This window comes from Protopterus annectens, chromosome 10.part0, assembly GCF_019279795.1.
Source record: "Protopterus annectens isolate FY-2018-M chromosome 10.part0, PAN1.0, whole genome shotgun sequence".
NCBI lineage: Eukaryota > Metazoa > Chordata > Ceratodontiformes > Protopteridae > Protopterus > Protopterus annectens.
In genome coordinates, this window is record NC_056744.1 from 608,481,395 (window position 1) to 608,494,680 (window position 13,286).

The window sequence follows — 13,286 nt, forward strand, 5'->3', positions numbered from 1 at the left end:
TGTTTCGATCTTGGGTGCCGCTATGAAACATTGTGCTTTGGCTTGACATTTGAAGAAGGTGTTTGGTATGCAGAGGTCATATTGGGAACAGATTTCAAAGGGAAACTGTCAGTTTACATTCCTTTCCTGTTCCAAAATGTCCCAGACAAGATGGCCTGCTGTGATGATCATTGCCAACTCTGGCATTAAAATTGCCAAGAATGAATAATTGTTCATGGGAAGGGAACTCGCTGATGAAAGCACTAAGTTCGTCATAAAAATGGATATTTGTCTTCCTGGGTAGAAGTTAAACTAGGAACATAGACACTGAAGCTGTTGACCATGGCCACAGGTGTTTGTTGCTGAATTTTCAGCAGCCTCTCATTTCCCATATTTGGTGGTATGACTGAGCTAAAGAGGTTGTTCCCAATTGCAAAACCAACACCATGTTCCCTGGTCTCATCTGGAAGCTTCACATGCCAGAAAAAAGTAAAGTCTTTCTCCCTGTGCCATCCAGTAGATGGCAGCCTTCTTTCCTGGAGAGCCACAATGTCCTTCTGCAATCTGCTCAACTTGTTAATGACTGCTGTCTTCTGGGCATCTGATGTTCTGTAAATATTGTGTAAGGCCTGGAGTCATTGTCTTTGCGTTCCATGTGCCTAGTCTGAAGACTGATTTATTTTGTTGCCTTTTTGCTTTTCCAGGTGTATGGTTAACAGTTCACCTGTTGGGGGGGGGGGGGTCCTAAGCCCCACACACCCAGTGGAGCAAGTGGACATTGGTGAGGCTGCGCCTATTTGGCTGGGCTGCCCAGCGTAAGGCAGGTTTTAACTGCCCATTGAGATCAAAGGATCTCTTCCACCATTGGAAGTAGCTCCTGGCACCTCACTCTACACCAATTGAGTGCATTAACTTATTACCAGTAACTGCTACTTCCTGTGTTGTCACTGCTCACAGAGTGAAGCTGGAGTGTCCTCTCTAGGATTCAGGCCTGGGGAAGTGAATTAGAGGAAACAGCTGTTGCCTAGCAGCAGGTTCTCCCTCTCCATGCCACTGATGTAATCCAAGGGGAAAGGTAAGGCCAATACAACTTGGCATTAGTGTCATCACAGGAGCTGCCGGATTGAGGTTGAGTATAACCTCAGACTGCCTTAGGGGCTCCTTCTCCAGATTTTTCCTTGGGTTTACTCCCAAAGCCTTCACCATGACTAGGCATTGCTGCAAGGCAGTGGGGGGTTTAAATCAGAGTTTACCTGCTCCTAGGTGGGTTGCCTTCCCAGACTAACGAGCCTTACCTGCCCAGAGCTACTGGTTTTAAGGTGCCAGTCACCCGCTTTCACCCTTTCTTCTGTCCGTATGTATGGTTTCACTGTACTTGCGAACTAAACCACACATGAAGGCCAGGAGCTGGACTTGGGTTGTCAGAGGCTATTGGAGATGCATGTCACGGGAGAATTTTATAGATAGTGGAAGCTTATCTCCACAGTCATCCTCAGCTATGACAAACTTTGAAACTGTAGCACCACCACCCTTATTGTCTAAGTCATGCTGCTGTGCCAGCTTTGTTGGACCCTATGCAATTATGTACTTTCCTGCAGCTGTAATTTTCAGCTACGGTGCTTGACGGCTCCTGTTCCAAGAGCAAGTTTAAAGTGCTTAACCACTCTGTGGTAAGTTGATATTCCCTGATTCCCAAGTTGCAAGAGCTTCAGTTTCTCAGATATTCTGCCCCCATGAAGCTCCCCTGGAGCTCTTGTATCATCTCTGGCCACACTATATGTTCAGGATAGCTATGTTTGCTTCAGCCACTGTATTCCCATTCCCCCCAGACATTTCTTCCAGCACCTGGACCACTAATTGAGCTCAGGATTTTTTGGTATGTAGTCAGGATAGAAACTTCACTGCAAATTGGGCAGGAAAGAGTTTGCTGAATGTTAAGTAGTAGATATGCAGTCTGTTTAGGACCAGTCTAGAAAAGAATAAAGTATCACAGTATAAAAAAGGTTAATTTTTTTTTTGGGGGGGGGGGGTTCCCCTTGTGGCAACCAGCCCATGCAAAAGCAGTATTTTTGTACAGTAGAGATTGGCAAGCCACAGCTGTCTTGAGCTTGGCTCCGGCCTGTGTGTAAGCTCTGCTCAGGCTCATGATCTAGCAGGTTAAAGAGCTGAGCCTCCGAGTGTTAATTCGGATCAGACCTGCAAGCTGAGAGTGCTTTCTATTTCTGCACATCTAAGCTTAGTGATTGTCTGGAATTCCAGAGATGGTTGTACCACAATGCTGAAAAGTAAGAAAATTTAAACATTTTTCAAGAAAAAAAGACTATTGCAAGATATTGTAGTTGGGCAATTCTTTTCTAAAAAGATTTGCAGATAATGTTTAGGGTGTGACGGGGTGCGTCATTTCTTTTACTCCAGAGTGATTGCATGCTTCCACGGAGGGACAGAAGCCTGCTTCAGCAAGGGAAAGAGACCATGAGAGCTTGGAAATCATTACTAATGTTAAGTACAGCATGGACAGAGTTCTTAAGTATTTCTTTGTTTTTATTGCGGTAAGCCCCAGTCTCTCAATTGTCCCTGATTTAGCTCAGTGCTGTGAATCTCCAAGAGGTGCTTATTGTATGCTTGGGGGTCAGTATATTTGTTCAAGAACAACAGGTTGAAATTACTATGTTGTAGTAGCTGTTACTTTTTTTCTTTCACTTTCCTTGCCACCAAGCAACAGAGATGTGCACAGAACTGGGTTACCTTTTTGGGGAAGGGGTGTGGAGGCGTCTTGTACATAACAGCACAGTGTTGTCATATGATCACTGCTGGCAAATAAGTGTTATGAGTTGTTGGGGCCAGTGTTTGTGTTTACCAACCACAAGCTGAAATACAAAGTGAAAACTACTAGTGTATTTCTTATTTGTCAGCCTTTTCTCAGTGAGAAATCGGTGTACAGAGCCATTTTTGGGAGGCATGCAGCAAAATGTAGTTGATATTTTTATGATTTGTTGGAGGGCAGCATCTATTAAAGTGCAGAGTTTGCCACTATGTATTTTTTGTTATAACTTCACAGTCAGAGGTGGTGTACCTCCTCAGAAGGGGAACAGTTCACTGGGACAGTGTGTATTTTGTTCCCAAGTAGGTTATTAAGAATACTGACTAAGTGAACTGAAATATGGTTTCTTACATAAAACTAGCAAAAGCCAGCATTTCGCAAGGCTTTTTTTCTATTTAGCCAGTGCATATTGTTAACTATGGGGCTGTTTGACCATTTATTGCAAAATGAACTACTGTGCACTAAATCATTAGACAAGAAGGGGAAAAAGAAATTATTTTTTCCCCTTCAAACCAAGGTAATATTTCTTTTACTGCATACAGAGTGATGTACTTGTACTTGTATTTTTATCCATTTTTCAATGTTGGCAAACCTGTAGCTTGGGTACGGTGAAGGGGGTGGCTGGGTGCAAACTGTTAGGAAGAGTAATTGATATACTAAAAATAGCTTCTGCTGCTTACTTTGAACTAGCCTGCACTGTTTTTTTTTTACTGATCACTGCATTTATTTTAAAATCTGCACTTTAAAGTTACATTTAGTCAAATTTAGTCGAAAGTTTGCTTGTTTGTTTAATTGAACTGTGGAGGCTGCCCACTAAAGTGTGCTAGCCTGTGTAACTAATTTATCACTGTCTCTGCATTTTCTGTGTATTTTTGCAAAAAATCTAAAAAATAATCCTTGTTTTCCCGCCTTTCTCGACTAGTTTAGACCAGTATACAGGCATTGCTGTATTCTGGGCTGTGGTGTAGTTCCTGTGTTGTCCATTACCTTACTTGGATAGAAGGAAGTTTCTTTGCTCACCAGTGGGAGTGGGGAGCCTTGAGCAGCCTACCTGTCCTTGGGGGAAGTGACCTCAGCACAAGAAGCTGTTAGTAATTGGTTGTTTGGGACCATTCCTAGCGCTTTTCTAGTTCACTGCTTAAAATCCGCGTTTGCACGGCTTTGTGCGGTCGTGCGCATAGCGCAGCGTTGGTTAAACAAGGTTAAACTTTTTCTGGCTCTGCCAAGTCTGCTCTTCAATTTTTCCCTTAGAACTGTTCTACTTGCAATCTAAACAGCCTATACTCCATCTGAAAAGCTCAGCACTTGCTCCTAAAGTATTTTGTATACAGGTAAAGCACTCTTAAACAAACAAAAGTACTTCATTCACCTAAATTCTGTTGAGTACCCATTTCCCTATAGGTCCTTTCTGACTCAGTTACACAGCAATATTTTTCACTATTTCTAGCATGTCGAAGGGTCAGTTGTTGGCGTCCTCTCCTGTTCAGCTGGTGAATCTGGGAATCTTGAGGCAATGTTACAATTGCCTCATGTACACAGACAACCCTCTCCTCCTCCCAACAAATACAAATATATGCGAGAGATGCAACTATATAGCCAAACTGGAGGCTGAGCTCTCTCAATTCAGTACTGGCAAGACCAGTCAGGAGGAGAAGGTAACCACGCACACCACAAACCCAGTCTCACATAGAGCTATCACAACTGCAAACCAAACACATAAACACACAAAAACATACGCGGAGGCGCTGATTAAAAATCTACCAAAACAGAGGCCTCCAAAGCAGACACCCAAGCAACCGCCACCTCAAGACATAGCACATGCAACACATAGTTCACAAAGTCAGTGTGCTAAACAGTCACAGCCCTTAAGGCCAAACAACATGCCAGACACACTTGTAATAGGTGACTCCATAGTCGGGCACACTGACGTCCCGCTCACCAGACTGAACAAGGAGAGGGTCGCAGTAAGCTGCCTGTCGGGAGCTAGAATCCGCCACATAACACAAGCACTCAGGTCACTCCACAGCAAGTACAAATATGACTCAGTCATTGTACATGCCGGTGTGAACGACCTGAGACGTACCTCCCTGGACTACATGAAAAGAGACATAGAGGAGCTCTCTGATTATGTAGCCCAGGCCGGTATGACCCTGACCCTGAGCAGCATCTTACCCTCACCAAGAATGATGCCACAGTACAAAGACAAAATGATCAGTTTTAACAATTGGCTTAATTACTGGTGTCATTCTAAGGGGATCCAGTGTCTGTCTGCTTGGGATGACATGCTTGACGAGCCACGCTGCTTCGCAAGGGATGGCTTGCACCTGTCACCCCTGGGCTTCCAGATATTGGCCAAGGCTCTTGCCACCCCCATAGTGCCTTTTTTAGGCAAGGCTCAAATGACAAACCTACCTCCCTAGAGAACACAAGTGGAAAAAAACTAAGGGTAATGCTGCTCAATGTCAGAAGTCTAAACCTCAAGATGCACGCCCTCGAAGCCCTCCTCAGTATGGAGAACATCGATGTCTGTGCAGTGACTGAAACCTGGTTCAAGGCTCCTGAGAGCACCCCAGCACAATCAGGCTTTACCTCATATCATGCTTTCCGGCCCCAAAACTTGGACCGAACCATAAAAGGGGGGGGAGTATCCATTTTCATCAAAGATACCCACACCTCCAGGTTAGTGGCAACGCACGGAGCATCAGAGACTATCCAGGTGCAACTAACCATAGGCAAAACTGCCTTACAGTTTGTAGCATGCTACAGACCACCCTCTCCAGTGTCTTCCGAAAGGCTGTGTGGGGTTCCTGAGTTTGAGAGTATGAATGTCTCTCCAAATACCATCATTTTGGGAGACTTCAACTACCCAAACATAGACTGGGAACATTACTCAAGCCCCAACACCCTAGCCCAAAGGTTCCTAGAATTCATAAACTCAAATGCAGTGGAACAACTAGTCACCATTCCCACAAGAGGAGACCATATACTAGACCTCATCATCACAAACACGGGGACAAAATGCTCCACACAGGAAGTACATCCCTCTTTGGTAAGATCAGACCATAAATTAATCTCACTGGAAATCCACATCCCGCCCCCACCCCCTGCACAAAAAACCACAGTGAAGAACTTCTCAAAAGCAAACTTCACACTTCTTAAGGCTGAAGTGGTATCTTTCAAGGCCCCTGGGCCAGTGGAAACCACAACCCACACTGCTGAATCTTTTGCAAATGCCTTCTATGGGCACCTTCAAGAATGCATGGATCATGCAATCCCAAATAAAACCAAGACCCATTCCCCCAAAGGCAGGCGCCCGGTCTGGTGGACCCCAGCCATAAACAAACTTTACAACAGGAGGAGGAAGCTACTACATGACAGAGCAAAATCCCTAAAAGGGAAGGCATCTCTGATCAGTACTAGCAAAAAACTACGATCACTCATAAATCTTCCAAGGCCAACTTTGAGAGAAAAATCGCAAAAGACACAAGACCATCACAAGGCCTTCTTTAGCTATGTTAGAAACCTGGGTGGAAACTCCCAGATATGCTCAGAGTTAGTCCAAAATGACACAAAATACACTGAACCCACTGACATTGCCAACATTCTGGCAGACAGGTTCAGTGCAAATTTCTCCTCCCCCCCCCCCCCAAAAGGAGAAATAACCATCCCAGCAGAGTATAGCCTCCCTAACATCTCAGATGCCCAGGTGAGAGCCGCCCTCTCTAAAGCTAAAAACACAGCATCAATGGGACCGGATGGTGTCCCGGGCTGTGTGCTACATGAACTCCAAGAGGAACTAAACCCACACATAAGGCTGCTGTTTAATCTTAGCCTTACTACAGGATACGTACCCAAAGATTGGCGTACGGCAACAGTGGTCCCACTTCACAAAGGCGGTGCTTCTACGGACCCTGGAAATTACTGCCCCATAAGCTTGACAAGCCTGGTCTGCAAAGCTATGGAGAGGATCATTATGGAACTCATAAACAAAGACATTGGGGACCTACAGACATTGGATCCTACCCAATTTGGCTTTGTCAAGGGCAGATCCTGCCTTTTGAACTTGGTCGACTTTTTTGAAACAGTTCACACAGCCTACCTTGACCTTGCAAAAGCCTTTGACACAATACCCCACACGGGCATCATAGACAAACTCACCAGCTTAAATATAAACTCATATGTCACAAGATGGGTTGCAAACTGGCTCAAGGACAGAACCCACAGGGTCAGACTTGCTGGAGCTATGTCAGACTCTAAGCCAGTCACAAGCGGTGTCCCACAGGGCTCAGTCCTGGGACCCCTCTTGTTCGGCATTTATTTTTCCGAGGTACAGGCAAACATAGGAGGATTGTGGCTGACAAAGTTCGCAGATGACTGCAAACTGGGCAGCATAATTGATACTCCAGCGGACACAAACATCCTTCAGAGAGGCCTCATAGAAACGGATAATTGGTGCCAGAGCCATGGCCTTAAGATGAACTCCAAAAAATGTATCGTCATACTCTTTGGGAAAAACAAGGTACCGACAAATTACCACATAGGCGGTAATCCATTAAGTACGGAAGAGGTAATCAGGGACCTAGGGACCCAGGTTGACGGTAACCTCTCATTTGACACTCACATTGCCAAAGTGGTTAGGAAGACCTTCTATATTGCCCACCTTATCATGAAGGGTTTCACATCTAGATCAAGAGAGGTCATTGTGCCCCTGTACTCTTCTCTTATCAGGCCAATGATTGAGTACAATGCCCCATTTGGGATGTATCTCACCCGACACCTGCAGCAGTTGGAAAGACCCCAAAAGTTCCTCACCAAGAGGATAAAGGGTCTTAAACATATGTCATATGCTGCCCGACTGAAACAACTCCAGCTCTATTCAGTCGCATACCGCCTACTCAGAGGTGATCTGTGCCTGACGTACAAGGCCATGTCCAATCCTGAATTAATGGACATGCTCCACCTTAGAAAATCCAAATCCATCAGAGCCACAAGAACAAGTGACTTAAACCTCAACACAGAAATAAATAGAACGTGCTGGAGGGACCGATTCATAACCCAGAGGCTCCCTACACTCTGGAACAGAATCCCAGTCCATGTTAGGCAGAGCCCCTCACTGACTCTATTCAAGAGAAATCTCGACGAGTGGATGGGAGATCGTAGGTTTACCCCGGGGGTCATCTCTGTGTCACTACTAGACAGAGGCATAGTAAACTAAACCCTAAAAGGGCGTAGTATTCTCATCCTAAGGGGTGGTGTAAGCCACATACACTCTGGCTAGGCTTATAAATGCCCTAGGGCAGATAGCCTAGTACGAACCTATGAACCTATTCATTTGAGTCGGTGCTGACGATGCCATTATAAGTTTGGCTGTAACTGTAGAGTTTTATTTGCTTGCATCTCCTCTGGACTTCCAGACATATTTTTAACCGAGCTACTGCTCTGATTGTCTGCTGTGGCTCTGCTTTTAGCTGCCTCTAAGAGCCAAGCCAGACCCCCGTGGCTCGGCTCTTCTTCAAATATCCCGGACTTGCCCAACTTACAGTACAGTATGTTAAGTAATGGTCTATGTATTTACTTTGCAGTCATGTATTTACGAAGGAGCACTGTACAGTATTTTAAATTTTTAGTAGACTCTCTCTAAACTGTTGTCAGCATTGTCAGATACTATTTTGAAGTAAAACTCTGTTTTATTGTTCCATCTGACCAGATTTATTTTTTGTTTACTTTGTTACATTTTTGTTTTTGTAGGCACTGCATCAGCTGTACTATGACCCTAACATTGAGAACAAGAACTTGGCACAGAAGTGGTTAATGCAGGCACAGATTTCACCCCAGGCTTGGCAGTTCAGCTGGGTTCTGCTCAGTGCTGACAAGGTGCCAGAGATCCAGTACTTTGGCGCTAGTGCTCTTCACATCAAAATTTCCCGGTACTGGAGTGATATACCTACAGATCAGTATGATTCTCTAAAATCCCAGCTGTTCTCCCAGATAACATCCTTTGCCACTGGCTCTAAGATTGTTCTTACTAGACTGTGTGTAGCTTTGGCGTCACTGGCACTGAACATGATGCCAGACAGTTGGCCTTGTGCAGTTAGTGACATGGTCTGCATGTTTCAAGAGAATGGCTCAAACTTGGATGGTAGAGCTCGATGCCTAGCTCTCCTGGAACTGTTGACAGTACTTCCAGAGGAGATTCAGACCATTCGCCTTCCTCAGTACAGGAAAGGACAAGTACGTAATGCCTTGACTCAGGAGTCTGGACCTGTTTTCCCATTATTGTTGCAACTCCTTCAACAACGAGAATCCCCTTCTTCCATCAAACAAAAGGTTCTGAAGTGTTTTTCTAGCTGGGTTCAACTGGATATTCCTTTGACACAGTGTGAGAATTTAATTCAGGTGGCATTAGTATCCTTGCAGGATGCAGAGCTGTTTGACACAGCTGTGGAAGCAGTAGTAAATGCAATCTCTCAGCCAGATGCACAAAGGTAAGAAATAACTGCACATGATTTTTGGTGAATGGTTGCATGCAAGACTTTTTTAAACATTAAGCTGCATTTTTGATTAACAATAAAAACGTTAGAAGATCTAACATTACTTAGTTGAATCCTGTCTGGCATACATTGAAAAAGGAATTTGTGTATGCAGAGGTACACTGCACTTCGATCAAGAGGAAAACAGAGCTGTCACTGCAGTGACAAATGCAACTTTGACGTTATAAGAATATAATAGTAATACTTGCATTAAATCAGAAAAAAAGTTGTTATATTGAAGAGTTTGTTCTTTAAATTTGCTTTTAAGTTGTAGGTTCCCTTGTTTGTGCTTTGGGCCACATACTTTTGTCAGTGGGTCACTGATTCTTCCCTCAAGATGTGAAAGCATGGCTGTGGAACTCTGGATGTTATTATACTGCAGTGATGGTTTTGGCTCCAGAGACCACTTCAGACTACTTCTCTTCCTTTATTCCTCCTATTAACCCTTAGCAGTATTTCAGATCAGGAACATGCTAGGCAAGTGATCATGAGGACAAGAAAATGCCTAGCCATTTACACCTTTAAGTAGACAGACTTAAACGTTCTTACCAACCTTTTCAAGTACTTAATAGTGTTCACCTCCCAAATCGAGCAGGACTGTACATGATAACCCTGGTGTGAATGTCTATCCCTCCAGTCATCAAGACTAACTTTAAAGAGCCAAAGTAGGACTTTGTTTGACCTGTATTGGGAACCTATTTCATTGGCTAAGAATAAGATAAGTTAGGAACCTCTCTCTCTCTAGCGAATCTTGTTTATTTGTTGGTGCAACTTTAAGCCCTTAGTGCGCGTGTTTTGTAGAACCACTGGTTTTGAGAAGAAATAGGAGGTCCGATATGACTGGGTCTTTCCTGGCTCAAAAAGTGAGACACGGGCTCCCTTGCAGCAAACTGCAGACTTTATGTATAAGGAAACTTGTGCTAATCTGTCATGGTAGTTGAAGGATTTGAGACATTTATTGCTCCTGGTTAGAAATCTTTGGTGCCTTTCCATTATGCTTGGACTTGTAAATACCAAACAGGGCATTGTATTCAGTGATGTACCTGATAAGGGAAGAGTACAGTGGCAGAATCACTTCTTGGGATCTTGAAGATACTTTCTTGGAACTGGGACTGATGGAAGAATTTACTAACTGGTGGAAATATGATGATTGAATGCTAGAAAACGATCCACACAAGTACTAAGGACAGTTATGGTTTCATCTGGCTGAAGAGGAGTAACAACATATGAGGTGGCAACAGTCTTTCTGACATATGCTACTATTCTGCACTTTTTGTATTCATTTAGCTTGAGAACTTTATTGATGTGCCATGTATGTGTGTATTCCAGCCATTACTGGAGTTTTTATATCAGTGGATAAGTAAATACTGGTTGCTAGTTTGCACTCGTAGCAAAATTGGTCGACAACACTTCTGGGATATTGGCTTGGATATCTGCAAGATAAATGCCAAATATAGAGTACCCAGAACTGATCCATGTGCCCCCCATTACAAAATTACATTTTGAGAAGGAAGCAGCAACTTTAAATCTGTTGAATAGCCAATTTGCAAGCCAGTGGGCAGCATAGGGGTTTACGTAAAGTTTCTGTAATTTTTCAGTAGTACCAGCATGGATGATAGTGTCAAAAACCTTGGCCAGGTCAAGATGAGCAGTGTGCACAGAATGACCACCATTTACAGCCCCTGTAACCTTTTCAAAAAAGCTTACTAGTTTCATGAGACAGGACCTTCCCTTCACAAAACCAAACTGGTTGGGACCTAGATCAGCTGAGTTCCTTACGTCTGCGTAAGTGATTTCTGTTATGATAGGTTCCAAGATTCTGCTTATAAGGCTGGTAAGGTTTCTAGGAGTGTAAAGACCTCCCCCTTGTGTAGGGGCGTTCCAGTGGATGTTCTCCAGGCATCAGAAACAAATCCTGTAGATAGCTCAGGTTGCGTAATTTCAGTAGAGGTTCAGATAGTGCATACTTGGCACCTATGAGAATGCAGACTGGTATTTTGCCTGTTTTGATGGAAATATTAATGTTAAGTTGTCTATCTCGCCTTCGTTCTTGCTGTTTGGGTTCGGAGCCGATCCTCTACTCCGACTCGGCCTTCTTCTATAGCTCGAGAGCTGTTTACTGGCTCGAGGCTACCCCTTATCCCAGAAAGCCCAGCGTCAGCTACCCAGATCTCGTTTGCCACTTCCGCTGTGAGGTTGCTTCCTTACTGGCTCAGGCTTAGTATAATCTTTTTGATATTATATATTGTTTTTTTTTCTTGAAAGTTTGTCAAGTAATTTTCTTTTTAGTATATAGATAATATTCCTTTATCCCTTTTTCGTGTTCTTGTGTATTTTAGCTTTATTGGCCGTTGCTGCATAACCCTCAGGCCTTCTGTTCCCTTGAACTCATTTAAATTAGACTGCCCCCCCCCCCCCCCCCCCAGGATAGCCATTTAAATTAGAGGCTTTCCTTCTATTCTTTAACTGTAAAAAAAAAAAAAAAAAAAAAATACTCTTATTTGTTCTTGTTTTTATAGTGTAGTTTTTCATTATTTGTTGTGTGGTTGTAAGGTATCTGGCTTCAAAAAGTGTGACTCATGCTGTCAGAAAATGTCTCTGACAGATAAGCACACTAGTTGTGTTTATTGTTTGGGCGCTGTTCACCTGCAGGACTCCTGTTCTGTATGTCATGCTTTTAGTCCAAGAGTCCTGCAGGAGCGCAAAAACAAATTAATCCTTCGGGGATTATTGAAGCCGCAGGATTCTCCGGCTAAAAGTACTCAGCCAGCGAAATCCCCTAAGTCTGTCAAGCCGTCGGCTCCACCTTTGGAGCAGACTCCTTTACTTGATCAACCAGGTATGTCGGTACTGGCTGGCAACAACAAGACAACTCCTTCGTCGGCTCCATCTGCTATTTCAGAGCCGTCTCGGAGCCATAAGAGACTGAGCTTGCCATCCTTGGAGTCCATCCACTCGGCACCACAATCACCTTTATTACAGAGTGAATTTAGCCATCATTCTTCCCACTCCTCTTGATCCTCTAGATTATCGGATCGTGATATGGAGAGAGTAGTAAGTAGGTTGCTTAAGTCACAGGCACTGGCAACAATTCTGTCCAGCCCACCTCAACAGGTATCTGCTCCAACCGCCTCTATTTCTATTCCTCCTCCGACTACTTTTAGCTCTGAGCCAGAGACAATGGATCCACAGGCAGTATAACCGTCGTCGCTGATCATAATTTCTCCTTCGTTTCTGACGTCGGCTCAGATTACCTCGATTGTACCTTCCATCGAGGGATCTGGGCGCCGAGGCTCTCTCATCTACTCCGAGGGGTGGAGTGACATTGGACCCTTATCCGACCCCGTTCTCCCCCTTTGAGCTTTGGCGCAGGTGAGCTCTGCTCTAACATCGGTCTCAGAGCAGTCACCCTTGACACGGAGAAAGACTCCTGTTTCTTCGGAGCAGGAGCTTTCTCTGCCTAGAGGTCAGGACGCTTTCGAGGTCATGCGGAGTGTGCTGTCCCCCAAGACAGCTCTACTGCCAGCTCCATCGGCTCCTCCCCCTGTGGTGTTTGTGCCAACCTCTACTTTTCCCTCAGACCCCAAGCGTAGGGAACCTATGCCCCAGGACAGCCCATTGGGTGATCCCTCTTCTTCCAAAGCCTCCCGGGGAGGTTCCTCTGAGTGATGAGGGAAGAAGTGCAAGAGGAAGCACATAGACTCCCCTGAGTCTGTCACTTCAGATACAGACATGGATGAATTGGAAGGGTCCCCAAGGTCTCCCTCTGAAGAGGTTTCCTTTTTGGACATCCTTGAAATGCTTAGGCAGAGGAGGGACTGGACTTCCCTAGCCCCTACCGAGGATGAGTCTGTATACCTGGACGCATGCGGTTCCTGACCTTCCACCTCCTGGGTATCTCCTCTTTTCGATCCACTCATGTCTGTAGTGGCTCGAAAGGCTTGGTCAGCTCCAGA

At 44.6% G+C, this 13,286-nt stretch overlaps 1 protein-coding gene across 1 annotated transcript in view; it reads left to right on the forward strand.

Moving 5' to 3' along the window:
- IPO13 (importin 13) overlaps positions 1 to 13,286 on the forward strand; it is a gene marked incomplete in the record, with an annotated part of 1,347,960 nt that overhangs the window by 85,770 nt on the left and 1,248,904 nt on the right. Inside the window, 1 exon segment of the mRNA XM_044085442.1 lies at positions 8,549 to 9,285. Within this exon segment, the coding sequence (XP_043941377.1) occupies positions 8,549 to 9,285 (737 nt within the window).